This window comes from Fundulus heteroclitus, chromosome 1 (assembly GCF_011125445.2).
Source record: "Fundulus heteroclitus isolate FHET01 chromosome 1, MU-UCD_Fhet_4.1, whole genome shotgun sequence".
NCBI classification, from domain to species: domain Eukaryota; kingdom Metazoa; phylum Chordata; class Actinopteri; order Cyprinodontiformes; family Fundulidae; genus Fundulus; species Fundulus heteroclitus.
In genome coordinates this window covers 14,216,732-14,236,707 of record NC_046361.1, presented here as the reverse complement: position 1 = coordinate 14,236,707, position 19,976 = coordinate 14,216,732, and the positions used below count along the sequence as shown (strand labels likewise).

At 40.4% G+C, this 19,976-nt stretch overlaps 2 protein-coding genes and 1 non-coding gene across 3 annotated transcripts; all 3 read left to right on the top strand.

Moving 5' to 3' along the window:
* The first annotated feature begins 19 nt into the window (after positions 1-19).
* On the top strand, positions 20-7,922 carry stac3 (SH3 and cysteine rich domain 3). Its single transcript, XM_021323902.2, has 13 exons — positions 20-339; positions 1,330-1,362; positions 3,136-3,214; positions 4,695-4,851; positions 4,980-5,077; positions 5,183-5,243; positions 5,531-5,628; positions 6,244-6,313; positions 6,524-6,573; positions 6,676-6,758; positions 6,848-6,899; positions 6,992-7,129; positions 7,236-7,922. The coding sequence occupies exons 2-13, from the start codon at positions 1,355-1,357 to the stop codon at positions 7,341-7,343; spliced, it is 1,002 nt and encodes a 333-aa protein (XP_021179577.2). The 5' UTR covers positions 20-339; positions 1,330-1,354; the 3' UTR covers positions 7,344-7,922.
* A 2,027-nt stretch (positions 7,923-9,949) lies between these two features.
* LOC118564863 lies at positions 9,950-10,063 on the top strand. The gene has a single exon (XR_004932078.1). It is a non-coding gene; the product is annotated as a U5 spliceosomal RNA (small nuclear RNA).
* Positions 10,064-12,414: 2,351 nt separating this feature from the next.
* On the top strand, positions 12,415-19,954 carry LOC105936376 (neurexophilin-2). The gene is made up of 2 exons (XM_021323904.2): positions 12,415-12,958; positions 18,759-19,954. Exons 1-2 carry the CDS (start codon positions 12,881-12,883, stop codon positions 19,581-19,583), a joined length of 903 nt encoding a protein of 300 aa, XP_021179579.2. The 5' UTR covers positions 12,415-12,880; the 3' UTR covers positions 19,584-19,954.
* Positions 19,955-19,976: the final 22 nt, after the last annotated feature.

The following is a 19,976-nucleotide window of genomic DNA, read 5'->3' as shown; positions in this document are numbered from 1 at the left end:
CGTCAACTTCACATAGCAGGGTTCAGCCTGCCGTGCATACAATTACACAAAGAGAATCGTGGATACACATCACAAAGAACTTCACAAAACTACAGTTGTCTGAGTCACAGCAAGAGCCCATAGTCAGAGAAGAAACAACCCGAAGGAAACATTGGAGGGACGACAGAGAGACTGCATCCTGAGGCCCTGAGAAGTGAGCCAACGTTTTGGTCAGCCTCCTTTTTGGACTCACCTACACTGAGCTAATGACACTACCGACGTCACGAGCTGGTGAAGACAGCGTTCATATTTAACATTTTCCAGTATCTTTAGTGGGATCTGTACAAGTTTGGACAGAAGGTAGGTCAGTGTTTCAGTTTAAATGTTGTGTACTTTAATAAATGATCTGTTAATAGGACAAAAGGGGCACTGATTCACGGTTTTTTGTTTGTGTTTTGCCCTCAGTTTCAGTGGAAAAGCTATGTCCAGTTAACCCAAGCAATGTTAAACCAGCGTACAAAAGCAGTATTTCTCCAGTCTTGGATCTCCAATTGAAATTTTCCTCTGCTTTTTTTCTTCTTCTTTTTTTTTTCTGGCTGGCAGCAGCTTCCAAATTTAGTTGTGATGAGATCAAATTTCACAAACCAAGAATAGTTCAGTTCAAGCTGACAAATGTCCTCAAACATAATGTATGCTGCAAGTAATTGCCCTAAAGACTGAGAAAAGTGTATAGCAGTTGTGTGTTTGAATTTTTGTAGAGTTTTCAATTTATAGCAACAGTCTTCAGTAGTTTTCATTTTCACAGTTTTTTAATTATATTGTTTGACAAATTTGCCATCATCCGTAACACTGCATTATTTTTGATGGGTTTAAATTAGATTTCAACTATATCATCCCCTTAAATTGACATTCTGGAAATATAAGCTGCATATAGTGTAATTTTTTTAATATTGGTCATATAGGCAGATACATGAGGCAGCATTAGAAAAAATATAACTTATCTGTGAGTTGTCTATTGTCCATTGCTTTTATGTAAATGTAATCAACCAGGAGGTGGTTCCCCCTGCTACTCCTGAGAATAGGGAGACTGTTACATGATTTCCTGCATTTTAATTGGTTGGGGGGGCTCAGCAAGAGGGTCTCACCCAAGGCGCCATTTACGGCATTAGAGAACCGCCACTGCCAGTCTATAAATGTAGAAAGCTCAAGAAACAAGAGTAATCATTCAAGATGTAGTAAAACATCAGAAGCACGGCATTTAGGCGCTGAGACTAAAAATAAGTGGTTGTTTAATTAAGAGACAAGCAGCTTGAATGAGAAAGACTGTATAATTGTTGTGATTTGTTTTAGGTTTTGACATTTTCAGCATTGCACCATGGAACAGTAAGTCTAGTTCCCGCATGTTACCCTTTCTGCAAGCCTTTAATAACCCTAAGCTTCCCTTTACTAATACCTGAATGATTAGTACAGAGAAGCTAATATGTTCAATTCTCCCAGTCTGCTTCTACACGACAACATATTAAGCAGCTCTATGTTTGACTGAAGAAGTATATGGTACAGAACTTTGTTTTGAAGGGGAGTAATGTTTGTACAAAGTTACTTTGTGATTCAATTAAACGTATTCATATAGCGGCAATTCACAACACACATCATCACGTTGTTCAATCTGTGGTTGCTGTAAATCGCTTTAGAAATAAAATTTAATTGACTGATTGACTGGATCATGTTCACATGTTTGTTTCATTACACCCGCAAATGTCAGTGTATTTTATTGGAAGTTGATGTGATACCCCACAACTACAACTGTCACGTGGATGGAAAAGGGTTTTAATATTTTGGATTATATTTTTAACACTTTTTTACAAACAAAAACATCAAAAGTGTTTCAGTAGTGGAGTACATAGTCAATAGAGTCCAGTTGTGAAGTTTAATTTCAGCATAAATCCAGCTGCTCTGTAAAAGCCACAGAGTTTTATTGGAGAACATTTGTGAATGACGGTATCACGAATACAAAGGAACACAGCATGCAGGCCAGGGAGAAGGTGGTGGAGACGTTTAAAACAGAGTTAGGTTATAAACCATTATCCCAAGCTTTGGTCACCTCGTGGATCATCATCTGAAAATGAAAGCAGTATGGAACAACTGTAAAACTACGGAGACAAGATTGTCCGACTAATTTCAAGTAGAGCATTAATCAGACAAGCAGCCAAGAGGTCCGTGGTAACTCTTGGCTTCTTCTTCACAATTGAACTTGCCAACATACTGCAAGATGCTAAGGCTGGGGGTGAATCTAACACTGGACCACTACAATGAGACAAGTTGGTGGCAGCAACATGCTGTGGGATGCACACGATGCATGGAAATAACTACAGGGCAGTCCGGAAAGAGTAGAGGGTGCAAAATGTATTTGAAAGCAGGACTGAGGTTCACCTTCCCACAGGACAATGGCTGTATGACGGGCTGGACTGAAATGTAATCCCCCCCTTGGGACAAATAAAGCTATTCAATTGGATAGATGGTTTAGATCAGAGTATGTCCAGACCTAAATCCATCTGAGGATATAACAAAACCTGAAAATAGTTGTTCACAGCTAGACTCAACGCGATCTGACTGAGCTGAAGGTATTTGGCGAAGCAGAATGGGCAAAGATGTCAGTCGTGTCCAAAGCTAGCAGCGACATTCCCCAAATGACTGAGCTCCAGTTGCAGCCGAGCAAGCTTCTATATAGTGTTGAATGAGGGGAACTAAATAGAAATTTACACCACAAGTTTCAGATTAAGAAATAAGATTAATATATAAAACCACGTATAATTTCCCCTCACTTCACAATCATGTGCTATTCAGTGTTGGTCTGTCACATTAAAGTTTGTGGTTGGAATTAGTCAAAATGTGGAAAAAGTTCAATGGATAGGAATACTATTTAAAGGCCATGTATAGCTGATATATTACTTCTGTGTGTGTGAATGCATACGTGATAAAATAGCACGCTGATTGTGTTTGTTAACTCACATCTTTAACATTCTGCTCAAGGGATTATTATTTAAAATGGTTGTCTGACATGGTGGAAGCACTTTTCTTGTCCCAGTGATAACGACGCAACCACCTCTTGGTTTTGTCCCTCCTTTCCCTTTTTGTGTCTGTGCTTCTGTGTTTTAGGGAGGATGACAAAAACTCTGTGGATTTTCATGACAATCCTCCGGCTCCTGACAATGTAGTGAGGGAGGATGGAGACACTGTGAGTGATAACATGCAACATGTTTCCTATCTAAAGAAACCCATCATATTGCATCTTGACAAGCAGCATTCACTCCTCATGAAAGAGTGTAGAGCCACAGTGGACAGCCTTCTGCATTGCTGATGGTTTTGCAGCAATCCCTCATACTGAACATGCAGGAAGTGACAGTGGAGAGGAAAACTCCCCTTTAACAGGAAGGAAAACCTCCGGCAGAACCGGGCTCAGTATGAACGGTCATCTGCCTCGACCGACTGGGGTTACAGAAGACAGAACAGAGACACAACAAGAGAAACAAAAAAGCACAGAGGCACACATTGATCTAGTAATCTGTTCTACATTAGATGGTAATAGCAGGTGAGCCGTCTTCTCTGGATGATGTCACAGTTAACAGAACGCCAGACCAGGTGTACCTACTATGAAGAAAAAACAGAGAGAACAAAAAATGTAAATAACAACAAACATTGCAAAATGGGGGAACAGTAGGAGAACTCAATAGAGTAAGAAAAATAGACCCTGATGTCCTCCAGTAGCCTAAGTCTACAGCAGCATAACTATAGAGGTAGCTCAGGGTAACATGAGCCACTCTAACTATAAGCTTTGTCAAAAAGGAAAGTTTTAACATTAGTGTTAAAAGTAGACAGGGTGTCTGCTTCACGGACCAAAACAGGGAGTTGGTTCCACAGGAGAGGAGCCTGATAGCTAAAGGATCTGCCTCCCATTCTACTTTTAGAGACTCTAGGAACCACCAGCAGACCTGCAGTCTGAGAGCAAAGTGCTCTGTTAGGAACATACGGGGTAATCAGAGCTCTGATACATGATGGAGCTTGATTATTAAGGGCTTTATACGTTAGAAGAAGAATTTTAGATTATATTCTTGATTTAACAGGAAGCCAATGAAGGGAAGCTACAATAGGAGAAATATGATCCCACTTGTTGATTTTCATCAGAACTCTTGCTGCAGCATTTTGGATCAGCTGAAGACTTTGAACTGCATTTTGTGGACTTCCTGATAGTAAAGAATTACAATAGTCCAGCCTTGAAGTAACAAATGCATGGACTAGTTTTTCAGCATCACCCCTGGACAGAATGTTTCTAATTTTGGCGATATTCCTGAGGTGAAAAAAGGAAACTATGGAAACCTGTTTATTGTGGGATTTAAATGGCATAACAGGTAAAAATAACGCCAAGTTTTTTTTTTTTACTTTATTTCCAGAGGCCTATTTACGTAATGTCATCTAGATTAAGTGATTGTTTAAGAAGTTTATTTTTTTAAGGACTCTGGTCCAAAGATGACAACTTCTGTCTTGTCAGAATTTAAAAGCAGACAATTCTATTTTTTCTAATAACTAAATCAAAAATGGGGCATATTAAAAACAAAATAAAGTATTTTTTTGAAACATCACTGTACACACAGACCTAGCCCAAAACAAGGGACATAGAACCTCCTCTCAGGGTTTTCTTTTTTTTGTTGTTTCTCCAGGTCTATTTCATTTATGAGGAGGAGGTGGAGGTGGAGGAGAAGGAACCAGAACCTCCTTCGGACCCTGTTATTCGGGTTAATGACAAACCCCACAAGTTCAAGGACCATTACTGCAAGAAACCCAAGTTCTGTGATGTCTGTGCTCGCATGATCGTTTGTATGTGTCACGCAGGAGATTCATCTGCAACATCTTTTTATATATGGCATGTTTTGCACACCTGGACCACTGCTATAACCAAAATTTGTCAAATGATCCTTACTGAAATTGCTTTGCACACCTTTCAGTGAACAACAAATTTTGTCTGAGGTGTAAGAACTGCAAGACCAACATCCACCATTCATGTCAGCACTACGTCGAGTTCCAGAAGTGCTTTGGTAAAATTGTGAGTTTTCCTTTAGTTTGCAGCAGATACATTGAAGAGCAAGTTTTCTTTGCACCAGTATCGGCAGATATTGTTTAAAAAAAAAATCCAATGTTTTTTCTGCAGCCACCTGGCTTCAGAAGGGCCTACAGTTCCCCCCTTTACAGCAGTGACCAACCAGACCCAAGTGAGTCCACCAAACTTTAATTTCCGCTCGCTATATCAAGATGTCCTAAGGATTTGCCATTAATTGTTCTTTCATTGCTGTTGTATTATTAAAGGTTTTTACAAGGTGTCAGGATTTGTTTTTCTGCTTTAAAAAATCAATAGACTCTACAAAGAGATAATAGCGAGATAACAACGTTTTTTAAACTCTTGGAACCAGATTTTCTCTCATTGCAAACTGAACTGTTAAATGATTATCATAAAGCATCATAACCTTGTGTTGAAAGTGAAATTCTGTGCTAAAACCAGACAACCCCAACCGGAACGACCCAGTCTTCGACACACTGAGGGTCGGCGTCATCATGGCAAACAAGGAGCGCAAAAAGAATGAAAACGACAAGAAAAATGTGAGTTTTTGGTGACATCTTAATCCAGAGCACATAAGCATAAGTAAAAGCAAAATAAATGTGTGCAAGCAGATGCAGTTTTTGGAAGGCTCCTCCATAGTTTTTACAGCACCTTTAACATATGTCACCTGTAAAAGAAAAGAAGTTTTAAATGAGTTCATCTTCTATTGCATTGGCATAATTAACACACCAGATATTTGTGCTGCAGTTCACCAACAGTGAGAGTTGGATTTTTTTTTTTTTTTTATTTATTTACATTAAGTAGCAAGGACTACTTGGGTCCTGGTCCATTCTGATTAGTCACATATCCAGTTGTTTAAACCTTTTTAATTGACCAGATTAATTAATGGTGGCCATGTTTCTTGAGACCATTTCCTAAATTTTGAGAATAAACTAAAATGAACGGGCTACTGAATCAACTTAAAAAAGTAAGGTCAAAATTTGAGTATGAGAATGTGATTATACCACAAGACTTTCAGCACATCAGTGCCAGAGTTGCTAATAAATGTTAGTGGCTCTGTAATACTTAAATGACATATATTTAACATGCATTTTGTAACATCGGTAAATTATGATCTCTGGTTAAAGTGTTTCTTAACACGTTGTGCCATCTAGATCATGATGATGATGGAAGAGGAGGAAGAAGAAAACCAACAACCGAAAGAAAATGAGGAAGGAGGCGAAGGTAAAACTAACACTATGATGCATTACCTTAGCTAGTCAATATAAATTGAAATAACAAATAGTTCCTTGTTCAAACAACAGAAAATAGTTTTTTTTTTTTTTTTTTACGACGACAAACACAGGGTAAAGATTAAAACAGTCAAAATCAATCACTGCTTTCCTGGGTTGCATAAAAAAACAAACAGAATCCCTGCCTCTGTTGTTCACGCAGGGAAGCCTGAAGATAAAAAAGAAAAAGGTGGAGACAAAGCAGACGACAAGGTGAGAGCAGACATCTAGTTCTTCAACAGGCATCTGGAGGTAAATCATCTCAGATCTGCATCCTCTGTCTCACGCTGCGTCCTCTGTGCCTCTTGTCAACAGGCTAAAGGCACCTTCACCGGGTCCCACTACTACCTGGCTCTCTACCGCTTCAAAGCCATCGAGAAAGACGACCTGGACTTTCAGTAGGTTTGAACGATCCTGAAGCATTTATCGGTGGATTGAGTCTGGCTATTTGACCCTAAGTTTTTCAAACCCCGTCTCGCTTGGTTAGCCCCGGTGACCGGATCATAGTGCAGGATGATTCCAATGAAGAGTGGTGGAGAGTGAGTTAAACTTCTCCATTAAAAAAAATAATAAAATCTATACTATTCACCACTGTCGGGAGGAACTCTCATGCTGTTCCTTGTGTTATAAGGGGAAGATGGGGGAGAAGACTGGCTACTTCCCTGCCAACTACCTCATTAAAGTGCGTGCATCTGAGAGGGTGTACAAGGTGACCCGCTCCTTTGTGGGCAACAGAGAAATGGGACAGATTACACTCAAGAAAGATCAGGTAACGTTCCAAAATTAAGTGTACGTATATGTAAGTATCAAGTGACAATCTTTTAAAAGAAAGAAAGCGCTGATGCTCTGTCGCTCTGCTTGCATCTCTGTTTCAGATCGTAGTGAAGAAAGGAGATGAGAAAGGTGGCTACCTGAAGGTCAGCACGGGACGCAAGCTGGGGTACTTCCCTGCAGATCTCCTTCAGGAAATCACCTTCACATAAGGCACAACGCTACAAAAAAGGCCGCAGCGCAAGATATCACTGAAAGCTGCTCTTTGTTCGGCAACGCCATCTGATACCACGTTCATTTAACACCTGCTGAGAATCTAAGTTTGCTTTTATTGTGTTTGCTGTGATCTATTTCTGTCTATGACGTGTTGATTATTTGAAAAACCTTTTCATCATTATCATGGCTGACTCTTGTCAGCAGAGCACACACATGCTTTTGAAGTCTTGGCTGCTGACTTTTTTCATACTCAGGTTGTAACGACAAGTAGAAAAATTGTGACTGCTTTTCTATTGCTGCAGAAGCAAAATGAATACACATGCAGCTAGCATGTGGATCATAGCCTATATGAGATTAAATAAATGTGTTTTAATTTTTTTCTCCCTTTAGATATACTCTATAGGATTTAACTCTCATTTAAATAACTTATGGCAAACCTTTTCAAGTTGGATGGTAAATACCGGGATGTGCAGGCTCCTGCATGTACAGCGCCCTCTAGTGTAATTGACAGGGAAATCCTAAATCCTTTAAATAAATTCAAATCCTTGAAATCAATTAAAATAATCTCACACTGATTTTGTTTAAGAAAATATTAAATTTATTTTGATTTTTTTTTTTTGTTATTATTTCTTGTTGTGACTGTATTAAAACCCCCTTTGCCACAATTATGACACCCATAAACACAACAGTTTTTATTTTTTATTTTGGAAAAGTATGTTTAATGTTAAACAGGGTGACTTACAACATTTAATTAGCTAATTAATTCATTAAATAAGTTAATTGATCCACGACTTCCTGTTTCCTGGGGGTATAAATATGAAGAGGCACATTTTTTTGTCACTCTTTCAAAGGAGGAAAACATTTTGAAGAGTTTGCACCGAGTCCACAGCGGTGTAGGTGGGACAGTGGTACACGCCTCATTTGAAATGAGTGGCTCGCCTAGACAAACCCAAAGAAAACACAGCAGCACCCTGATACTTATCGGATGACAAAACAGGAAACGATATACTGCTAGTGAGCAGTCACTCTGCTGTAAGTAATTTGGGTATTATTCTGGACAGTCCTAAATTGGACAAACGGATATTAAGTGAAGCTCTTCCCAACTATCCCTCATTGCTAAAGCAAAACCATTATCTGTCTTTTATGGATTTTCTGAAGGTTATTCATGCTTTTCTCACAACTGGACTATTCTAGCTCCATCCGTCGTCTTCCGCTTATCTGAGATCGGGTCGCGGGGGTAACAGGTTCAGAAGAGAGACCCAGACATCCCTCTCCTCGGCAACATCCTCCAGCTCACTCTGGGGGATCCAAAGGTGCTCCCAGGCCAAAAGGGCATGAAACAACAGGTTGCTCCGGTATTTCATTTATTTTAAAGACTAGAACATACAACAATCCAAAAATAATCATTCATTCACTCTTTGTGCAAAATGAGCATCTCCAAAACAAATGTTCCACGTTGTGCATTCTTTGTGTATTTTCTTTTTTTAAAGAAAGGCCCTGGTAGGTAAACGTTCATGTGCTATTCGCCATTACATATTGAATAAGACCGTACAATTTACCTTAAATTCTATCTTATATATATCTTTACTACCTCTACACGTGCCTTTTCACGTGGGATTTGTTTTAGCATAATAACGTTTTAACAACTGTTTCGTAGATCAAATGGTGTTTTTTAGAGAAGGGGGTGTTTAAATTGGCTCGTTTGCTCCTTGATATTAATACCGTGCGACCTAGATTCTGACGAAATATGCCCATGCAGCGCTCCTAGCCGCTTTGTTGGCTTGGATTGTGAATGTAAATGGTGATGAAGTTTATGCTTTACTGAATTATAGCATTCGTATACACCTGCAGAATAACTATTGCTTCCCAACTTTGACATAAAGAAATCTACTTCCACGCAGTTTAGAGGCACCTTGCTCCTGCAATTTATACTATCTATTGATCATCAAGGACTGGTTAAACCCCGACATCTGGTGGCAGATCGCAATTATTACAGCCTAAACTATTTTCTACACACTAAAGTTGTACTAGTTGACACAGTATGAGATAAATTACACAGCTTAAAAAATAAATGACCAGATCGGATCTACGGTCACAGCAGAGCGTCCCGGCGGGCCACTAGGGGGCGCCCGTCACACCCAGACAACAGGATGTTAAGATTTACGGGTGTGTGTTGTGTTAGCTTCTTAGCTCAGTTCGCTTTGTTTGTGCGTAGGAGTGAAGGCAGATCGCATGAGAAGCGAGACGTCTACGTGAAGACCATAACTTATGTTAGTATACCCCAAACAGCGCGGCGTTGAAGCGTTACGCTGCTGCTACCTTGTAACTAAAAGACTCCCCTCCCCCGAGCAAATTTTTTTTGTCTACGTCACTCATTTCCCACAATGCCTAGCGCCCATAAGGTTAAATTGTTTAAGTTGTTTTCTTGTACTGTGATTCTATCCAATGCGTTATGATTTTAGTATTAGTGCACTTCAATGAAAATATTGTTTGTGACATTTTATGCAGTGGATCATATTATGAGGTAAATCTTTTGAGAAAACCGTCAGTGACAATGCTGTGTGAAAGAATGAGGTGGGCTGACTGTCTATGTAGAAGTTATGCACTCTTGTTTCTCTTCAGATCGTATAAATCTTTCGCCTTTTACTAAAGATTTCCGTGGAGAGGAACAATAAGAGTTTATCCCAATTTTTTGATGCCCTGTTAACACGGGGCTTCCTAAACTGTTCAAAGAAAAATAATAAATCAAAACTCGACCGTAAAGTCACTGCGTTATGTATCTGCCCTACGATAGTCACACATAATTTAATTATTATGCTTGCATACATAGTTGGATGTACGGTAGGACCAGAATATTTCCAACTTTTTTTAGAAAATGCAACAGAGTACGGTCGTTTTCTCTTGCATCCAGCTTTATATTCCTCCTACGCATGCGCTAACCACAGCGTAGCTCTGCTGCCATCGCCGATGAAACTTTAAACATGTCCATCATCGGTTCTGTAGAGTAATTTGTCACTGCGTGTGAAACAGCAAGCATGTTTATATTGCTTAATGCTGTACGTGTGAATTTAGATAAGAGAGTAATTCTAGAAGTAGAAGGACAATATTTAAAACATCGTTCACTTTGCCTTTCTAGGTAAAAAAAAAAATCCAATTTGATTATAGTGTAAAACGGTCTTGCAAAAATGTCATAGGGGAAATATAAGTGCAATTCATGAGTACATTTTAGATTTGTAAAATTTCACTGGACTGGAGTCTGAAACCAACAAAGGGGGCAATATCTCATCATTACACTATTTTCGTTTTGGATGAGTTAATAGCAGGAAATCTCGCAAATCCGGTGAAAATGTATTTTACATAAATAAAAGAAACAAAACGGATGAGCATGTGGCGCCATCTTGTGGGAATATATATAGTTACTTCCGTGTCACCAACTTTTTTTAAATTGCTTTTCCAGCAGGGTCTCAATGATAATTTTTTGCTGCGCTGAACATATTAAGGACAGTGAAAACGGGCATCGCGTGCTCTCTCTCTCTCTCTCTCTCTCTCTCTCTCTCTCTCTGTGTTCCTCTGTCATCTTTAATCCGTTGATGTTCGTGATATCGCAAAAAACAAACGTATTATCTCAACATTTCATATAATAATACTCAGAATTCATATATTGTAATTCATATAATATCTGACAGCAGCAACATAAGTTTCTTTTTAACGCTGTGAGCAATACGGTTACAGTACTGCCATTTGATTTGGACTTTGAGTTGATCAATAAAACATCAGATAACTAACTTTTAATTCCAAGTTGGATCGTTTAAAAATACTTGGTTCTGACAATGAGCAGTATAGTATAGCAGTATAGATTTCTAACCACAAAATCTATGTATTGAACTGGATTTTATGTGATAGACCAAAACACAATAGCCTAGTGGGGAAAAAAATATATTAATGTTTTTTTAAACTTTTGCAAATGAAACTATTTCAGGTGGTAGGATGGTCTAGTCAAAGTCTAGACCTGAATCCAATTCAGAATCTGCGGCAAAACTTGATAACTGATGTCCATCGACACTCTCCATCCAGCCTGGAGCAGTTTAAGCTATTTTGCAAAAAAAAAAACAACAAATAAACAAATAACAAAAGACTTGCAAAAGTAGGCTACTCCCCTGGGATGGAGATCCATCTTTCAGCAGGACATTGACCCGAATAATCCTGCTAAGGCAACACTAGAGTCTTTTAAGGGGAAAACGTTTAAATGTGTTAGAATGGCCTAGTCAAAGTCCAGATCTCAATCCAACTGAGAATCTGTGGTTAGAAGATTGCTATTCACAAGCCCTGTGTTCCCAGATGTGGCATAATCAGAAACATTTATCCAGACAGAGGGGGGTTGTGGGGGGGATGGGCACGCTGGGGTTTTCTGTTATTTTCTTAATATATGATGTTCGCTTCACAATAAAAACTAATACATCTTCAAAGCCATAAGCATGTTGTGTAAATGAAATGACGCAAACTCCATTTTAATTCCATGTTGTGAGGCAACAAATCACAAAAAAAAACAAGAGGGGTGTGAATACTTTTGTACGCCACTGTACACCCCACACGTTAGAGATTTGTATGAGGAAAGAATGCTTTAAAAAAAAAAAGCGTATCACTTTTCTTACATTTGACCATTATACTTGGTATCGTTTAAAACCCGCAATTAACCCAAAAAAACAAAACAAAACAAAAAAAACACAATAACAACCTGACAAAATGGGAGGAAATAAACCGGACATATGACATATTAACAAAGCTTGTAAGGAAAGTGCACCAGCGCCTCAAACTAGTCAGAGAACGCTGCGATATTTAACATTATCACACAGGTTCATTACGGATCTTTACTTAAGACATCCTCCAGGCTCGGTTAGTACATCTGGTGGATTAGCTGGCTTGCATTTCCAGTGAAGGACTGAAGCAGTGACGCTCACCGGTTGTCAGTGTATATATATATATATATATATATATATATATATATATATATATATATATATATTTCCTCAAGAAAGCCCTTGTCATTTTGTCAGCCTCCCTGCGGCTAAAGTACGCGGGGACAGCAGGGATGGCTGTCAGAGAGTGCCTGCCTCAGAGCGCCTTTCCCCGGGTTGATGAGTCATAATGAGGGCCGGCCAGGTGCTGGAAATGAGCACGGAGGCAGGTGAAGGGTGTGTGTGTGTGTGTGTGTGTGTGTGTGTGTGTGTGTGTGTGTGTGTGTGTGTGTGTTGTGTGGGTTTTTTTACTTGCTGAGTAAAATGTTGCTTAGACAATGATTTCTCTGTGAAGTTTCACTGGAGTGTGTGTGAGTTTTCTTTTTGTGTGTGTGTGTGTGTGTGTGTGTGTGTGGCGGAGAGGAGCGAGAGAGGAAGGCGCAGCGCTGAAGAGAGGGAGAGCCGAGCGGATCCACTTGAAATCTGGAGGATTTTCCAGACTCTCCTCCAGCGGAGAAGTGAGGGTGCAGGCTGGGATTGAGCAAAGCAGCTCGGACACACACGTGGCGGCTCTGTGGATGGACGACCGCGGCTGCAGGATGAGAGCTCTGTGTTTGAACTTTGCCATCACCTGTCTGTGGCTGCTTCCCTGCTCGGTGAGTCCTCTGTGCTGCTGCTGCTGCTCAGGCTGAGCCCATTATTTACTCAATGCGCCGTGGCTTTGCAGGGGGACTCAAGTTCTCCTCGTTGGGAAACAAGCAGGTCGTAGACCATCTCTTGCCAGTCAATATATTTCCTCGTGTTCTTGCCTCCATAAATGAACGACTTCCATTTTAGATTTCTTTTATTTCTCATTTGTTTTTTTTGTTTTTTTGGTTTTTTTGTGTGGGCGTGTGAGAAACTGAAATCACAATCAACTTCATGATCCCTTTAATAAAAGATATATAACTTGACATGCTTGCATTGACTAGGGATGGACAATTTTGGCCAGTTTGCTCCTAAACTTGACCTTTTTACGTGCTTTACATTGGATTTAAACTTTTTTTTACATATAGATGTGTTTATTATTTTTTTGTTTAATTACAGCAACAAAATATAACACAGAACAGATCAAAAGCTCAGCAGTGCAGTCCAAAGGAGACAAAAATAAAAATAAAATGGGGAGGGGGGGGGGGTACATACTTCCATCATTATATAGTCCACATCTAAACATTTATGAATGCTCGAGACAGAGTAATCAGCATACTCCATGAAGGGCTTCCATATGCGTCCAAAAATGTCAGTCTTAGAGTGGACATGGAGGCATGTTAGGTCAAGAGGGATATGCTGCAAAATAAGCTTCTTCCACCCAGAAATAGTGGAAGATTTATTAGAGATCCATTGTAACAAAACATTCTTTCGAGCACAGGAAGTTAAGACATTATACAACTTACTCTTGTTTTGATTTTTAATATTTTCATTTGGTAGACCAAGGAGAAGAGACACTGGGTCGAGATCAATGTTAGTTGTGATAATTTTACTAGTATTTCAACTTTTTCAATTTGGTGACATTCTTTCATATAAAAAAAGAAATAGATTTGCACAGAATTCAAGTCATGCTGTTGTGACACCAATAAGAACAAATATTAAAACATCAGGATGTGATTGGGGATGATTGCTCCATGAAAGGGTGCAGTTCCTCTGAACGGCTCTGGTTCATCAGGCTGTGAATTTTTCCCCGGCGTCGCCGTAATTCATCACGCACTCCCGAGTTTCTTTCACCGCCCGGACAGGTAATCGTGACGCCCGACTTCACCGGCGAAGTTGCCAAGTGAAAAGCTCAAAGGAGACCTGATCTCGCAGCTGTAAACGTGGAGGCAGATGACTTCAGAGGCTCTCTGGGTTTGAAAGAGTTTTAATCTCCTCAGGGCCTCCAGGAGAGTTGTTGTTTTATGTTTTCTTTGCTCCTGTAAAACTGTCACATTAAGGGATTTACCTGCCCGTGGCAAGAATATTCTCGCTGTCCTCAGATAAAACAACGCTTTCAGCTCACTACCTTTTTTTTTTATTATTAATTTCTTTGCTTTTCTAAATTTAATTCTGTGTTATTTATTCTTGCCTCCGCTGGTTGGGGCTTTCTCACGAGTGCTGTGCTCGCATCCTCTCCTCCGCCGTTGCTCAGTGGCAGTCGCCGTGCTGGCATCTTGACTCTGAGCCGGTGACACGGCTGTCACACTGTGAGCTCCAATTAGGCTGGGTTAGAGCGGCGCGTAGCTGGAGCTTTGGGGCCGGTAACAATAGGCACAGCTGGAGCACAAGTCGGGTGCAGGAGCGGGCCGAGACTGGCCACGGGTGTCGGGGGGGGGGATCTCACTTTTGTGAGTGAAATAACGATGCCTGGGGAATTGTTCATTCTGAAATGGAGGCGAGAGGAACCACAAACCTTTGTCTGTTTTTTTTTTGTTTTTTTTTCCCCTCTTCTTTGGTTTTACTTCAATGTAAACGAGAGCGCAGAGCCTGGGGAATGAAACACACGCAGCATCGCCGAATTATTCATGTCGCTGGAATTTGCAGGTATAGTGTTGGGACATCGTTGTTTAGCACTGCACAACTTCAACACCCCCCCCCCCCCTCCTCCTCCCTACACTCCCCAAGACAGGATCATTCCCCTGAAATTATAGGTTGGGGAAAGAGAAGTAGACATAAAGCCCGAAACTGGAGCTTTGTGTCTATTTCTCTGGAGCAGCTGCAGAGATCCACTGCTCAGGTGGGAGAATATTATGTCTGGTAACATGTTGGTTGTGCATTAAACTAATCTGGCTGTCTTGGGGGGGGCTATAGTTAAATAGAAATCACAAGAAGTCCTGTTGACAGTTTTTTTTTTCTATGAGTCAGCCTGTGGAGGAAGATGGCCTGCTCAGATGACGCTGTAAGATGATGTGTGGTGAAAAACTAAAATCTGCGGATTTGCTGTGAAAACGCCGTCAGCCAAGTTGAATTGGATCAGGCGGTTATCAAAGTGTGGCCCGGGGGCCGTCTGTGGCCCTCTGAATGAGCTTTTGCGGTCCCCGACATCAACTAGTGCATTTGACGACGATGGACACTTTTAATCTTTTAGGGCAACATTTTCCCCTGACAGTCACAGTATTCTTAAAAAAATGTTAGCTACAACACAAATTATTCCTTATTCTTTAACCAGGTGCTCTGATTTACTTCCTTCTGTAGCAAAGGAAACCACTGACATCCAACAATGCAGGGGGATTTTTTTAACTTCATGATTTTGGGCCTCCCAATAAACAGGTTTGGACCCCACCGGTGTATATCAAAGCATTTTCATGCGTTAAAAGCCTGAGTCCAAATCCAGACCCAGATCCGACAGAGAACCAGCGACAAGATGTTAAAACCCATCCTACTTTAAAAAAAGGAATCTCTCTTGATTTGTAAAGCAGCTGAAGACCGACTGCAGAATGCCTAATGTTGGTGAAATATGGCTCTACAAAACACGGACGCGATATATTGAAGCTTGTTGTTGGAGTGTGACAAAAAGGGAAACAGTTTGTTCTTTTTCTAGGCCTTGCATGATTTCACTGTGCTTTGGATGCCAAAACACACGAGCTCTGGGTCCTTCAGCCCGAGTTTTATCCTTGGTAACGTATCACAGCTCTTCATATCTAAATGGTTAATTTCAGGAAAATCTCTCCAATTACCACCTTTGAACCTAAGGGCTTCATTTCGGAGTGTTTATCAGGAGGTTGTCTGGTTCAAACTAAACCGGTCCATCAATGTTAAGGTTTAGAGATGCGTACGTAATGCCTTCTTTCTCTGTGGAGAGAATAACAAGAGTTGTTGCTCTGATTCAGTACGAAGCTCTAAACCTCATTTACCTTTAGACCGTAAAAGAGTTGATGAAGATGAGGACATGCGTAGAGATGTTGAGAGTCAGTACAACAGTGCAATCCTCAACAATTTCACGTATCTCATCCATGTTCATGTTAGAACATGAGAAAGATGAATAGGAGAGAGTAGAGAGGAGGAATAAGCTTCGCAGCTTATGACTGAAAATATGCTGAATAAAGGTCACACAGAAAAAGGGGGACAGCTGAAGGACGGCTGAAGACAAATTATAATTTGTTAACGGCAGGTTGATTGTGACATGCCTGCTTGCCTGGAGGAAATAACCTATTGATCACAGCCAGTTTTAGAGGGGAACGAAAGACTGAAGAATAATTATGTTTAATCGATTATTTGAAACCATTTAATGTGGTTACAGTGAAATTGTCCTTCGTTTGTGCTCAACCTGACAGCCGAGGCGTTTTTTTTCTCTCATTATCACGTTCTTTCAAGGTAGTTCCTCATGGAAAGTTGATAATCTACTTTTGTTCCCTTTCGTTCTCTTCGGTTCAGTTTATCTAGATGCTTTAATGCCACATTCACGATGAACGTCATCATGAGGCCGTTTTCAAGACAAAAAGGTCCGGTTCTTAAACATCGGTCCACTTCGGCCCACACTTAATTCTCATCAGTTCAATAATCTCGATCCGGTCTCATCATGGAGTCAGGTACCGATCCAGTTGTTGACTTTGCACCAAGCATGTGGCGACAGCGCAGAAGAACCACTCCCGTTTACAGAAATAAAGCTCTGGTAGGACTGGGCTCAGTATGGCGGGGGGAACAGGAAGCAGGAATTGAAAACTAAGCAGAAGCACAGTTTCAGGAGTACTTCACTGCAAAAAGGGGAACTAAAAGTAAGTAAAATATTCTTACGGGTATGTTTTTCTTTAATTTGAGCAGCTAAATAAGACTATTCGCCAATGGGATGAGTATTTTTACCCCTAAGATAAGATAATTAGATAAACTGCACTTGAAATAAGATGATGGAGACGAATTGTTCTTATTTTAAGTGCAAAAATCTCATTCGATTGGCAAATAGTCTTATTTACCTGCTCAAATCAAGGACAAATACACAAATTTCAGGAAGATTTTACTTACTTTAAGTTCCCTTTTTTGCAGTGTTGGTATAGGGGAAGAAAAACTAAAACTACAAGGAGCAACAGCTCTATTAGTACCTCCAAATATAGCAGCACTGAGCCAGGGGTACTTTAACAATAATACGTATCTTTATTTTTCATCGCAACATACAGTAAAATGGAGTTTGTCCTTTGCATTCAACTCTTCCCCATTTGTATCCTCTAATTTTAATCCCCAAATGGCGATGAAAATGAAAGACAATGAACAAAGTAAATGGTAACAATTACTCCTTCCATGGCAAGGCTCCAGGAAAGAGACGCAGTGAAACACAAAATAAAAGGGAAAAGTGTAAAAAGTGTATCATCTATGGAAAGAAAAGAGATTTATTTAAAGGCAACAACAGTTCAATTGAGATTTTTTTGTTTGTTTCTCACTCACACAGATTATCAAAGGAACATTTTGTAAAAACGACTCAGGTGTATAGCGGTCAAAATGTAAAACATGCCGGCGGGAGCCTCGTGCTGCGGGAGAACTCTTCATTAGCGGGACAGAGAAGCCGGTCAGGGGTGAAAGGAAGATAGATGGAGCTAAATATAGGGAAAGTAAAACCTGTTAAATGCTGCAAAAGGTTGGGATGTGGGGCCTTGATATATCGTCATATTTAAGAAATAAGACTCTGCGTTCCACTGAGGCTTGTTTGCCGAGTAAACAAATTAAAAGTACCTTTTGAAAATAACATTTCAGTGGGTAATAAACATGATTTTAATTTAGTCCACATTTCTGTATTAATATATTTTTCTTATTGATCAGATGTAATATACCCTGAAAGGCTGTTTTCATCAGTTGTAAGTAGAATATCTTCATGATGAACACAAATAAAGGATTGAAAACATCAGTCTGTGTATCATTAATGTACAGACATATTCAATAAATTAGAGGCTTGTTTGTGAGATTATAAGTAACTTTTGAGAAAAACAACAACTTTTAAGCTGGTATTAAACATATTTTTCTGTATGCTTCCATTTCTGCATGGAGAATGTTCATTTTCTATCAGTCTGATGCAATCTTCTGATCTTTAATGTTGTGTTTTCATTAGCTGGAGGTGGGGGGGAATCATAATTAACAAAAATAAAGGCTTTAGAACAGTCTGTGTTAATCTATGTAACGTGTTTGCCTTGGTGAATGGAGTTACTAAATAGAAAAAATTACTTTTCAATAATTTTCTAATTTGTTAATATTACTGTACATGTGTGCCACATGTATTGTACCCTTTCCCTTCACAGCCGTGCACTACTTTCTGATTATGAACTACATAATATCCCAATAAAATGAAGTGACGTTTTAGGTTGAAACATAAAAAAAACATGGAAAAGCTTTACGTTTTCAGTAGTTTGAAAAAAACAATTACTGTTACCGTACTTATTTATTGTTTTGATGGCGTCAGAAATGATCAAAATGTCAACTGTTGACATTATTTAATCTTGCCTGTTTGTTTTGTTTTTACTGCAGGTACAAGAGTCATCCAGTCCTTTGAGCCTAAAGAGCAAACAATGGAGGGAGGCGGAAGCGGTGGACGACGCTGAGGGAGCAGCTTTGAAGGTCAAACACGTATCCAAAGACTTACAAATCATCTCCACCAAACCCAAAATGCACACGTACGGCTCGCTGAGCCCCTACGGCTGGCCACAGAACATTTCACAAGCTCCAGACCAGTACCTGTACGGAGCTCCCTCCAAGTCCAAGCCTCCTGCCAAGACCTCCCCAAAGGCCAAGAAGATCCTGGGCTGGGGCGATTTCTACTTCAACGTGAAAACGGTGAAGTTCAGCCTCCTGGTGACGGGGAAAATCGTGGACCACATCAACGGGACCTTCAGCGTCTACTTCCGTCACAACTCCTCCCGTCTGGGAAACATCTCTGTCAGCATTGTCCCACCGTCCAAAGCGGTGGGGTGGGAGGTTCTGGACGGCGCAGCCGACGGCGGCACCAGCAAGAACTCGGTGCACTTCCCAGACCTGAGCACGCCTCAGTCGACCAGCTCCACTCCCACCGAACACCAGAAGCACCAACGGGATGTGATGATGGTGACGGAGCTGAACTGCCGCGTCGAGTACCAGCGAACCAACCGCTCCAAGAAGACCAAGCCGTGCTTGTACGACCCGGGACAGACCTGCTACTCAGAGAACACGCAGTCCCAGGCCGCTTGGATCTGTGCCAAGCCCTTCAAGGTTATATGCATCTTCATCGCCTTCACGGGCACGGACTACAGGCTGGTGCAGAAGGTGTGTCCGGATCACAACTTTCAGGCGGAGCAGAGCCAGCAGCACCTCGGCTGATCAGAGACGCGGGAGCTGGAACGTTCACTGTTTATACTGTACAGTCGCCACACATCCACACAAAAACTAAAACAGAAAGACTGAAAGCCTCCAGCGTCATTTCTGATTAGAAATGCATTTTGAAGTTCTTTCAGAGAGCAGTCTGAGCCACGGCTTTGTAAATAGTTTTAACCTGAAACTGCTCCGGTTAGCCTGAACGTTACACCCCCCCTCCAAAAAAAAAACAGTAGTGATGTATTTGATGCAATCATTTTCTGAATTCAAATCTACATTTAAGTGTTTGACGAACCAAACTTTGGGTTTCTTTACTCTTAGCTTGTGAATAAGACCCAGTGCTGTACATATTTATGAATCTAAAATAACCTTTTTAATTATACTGATGGATGTTTGTTT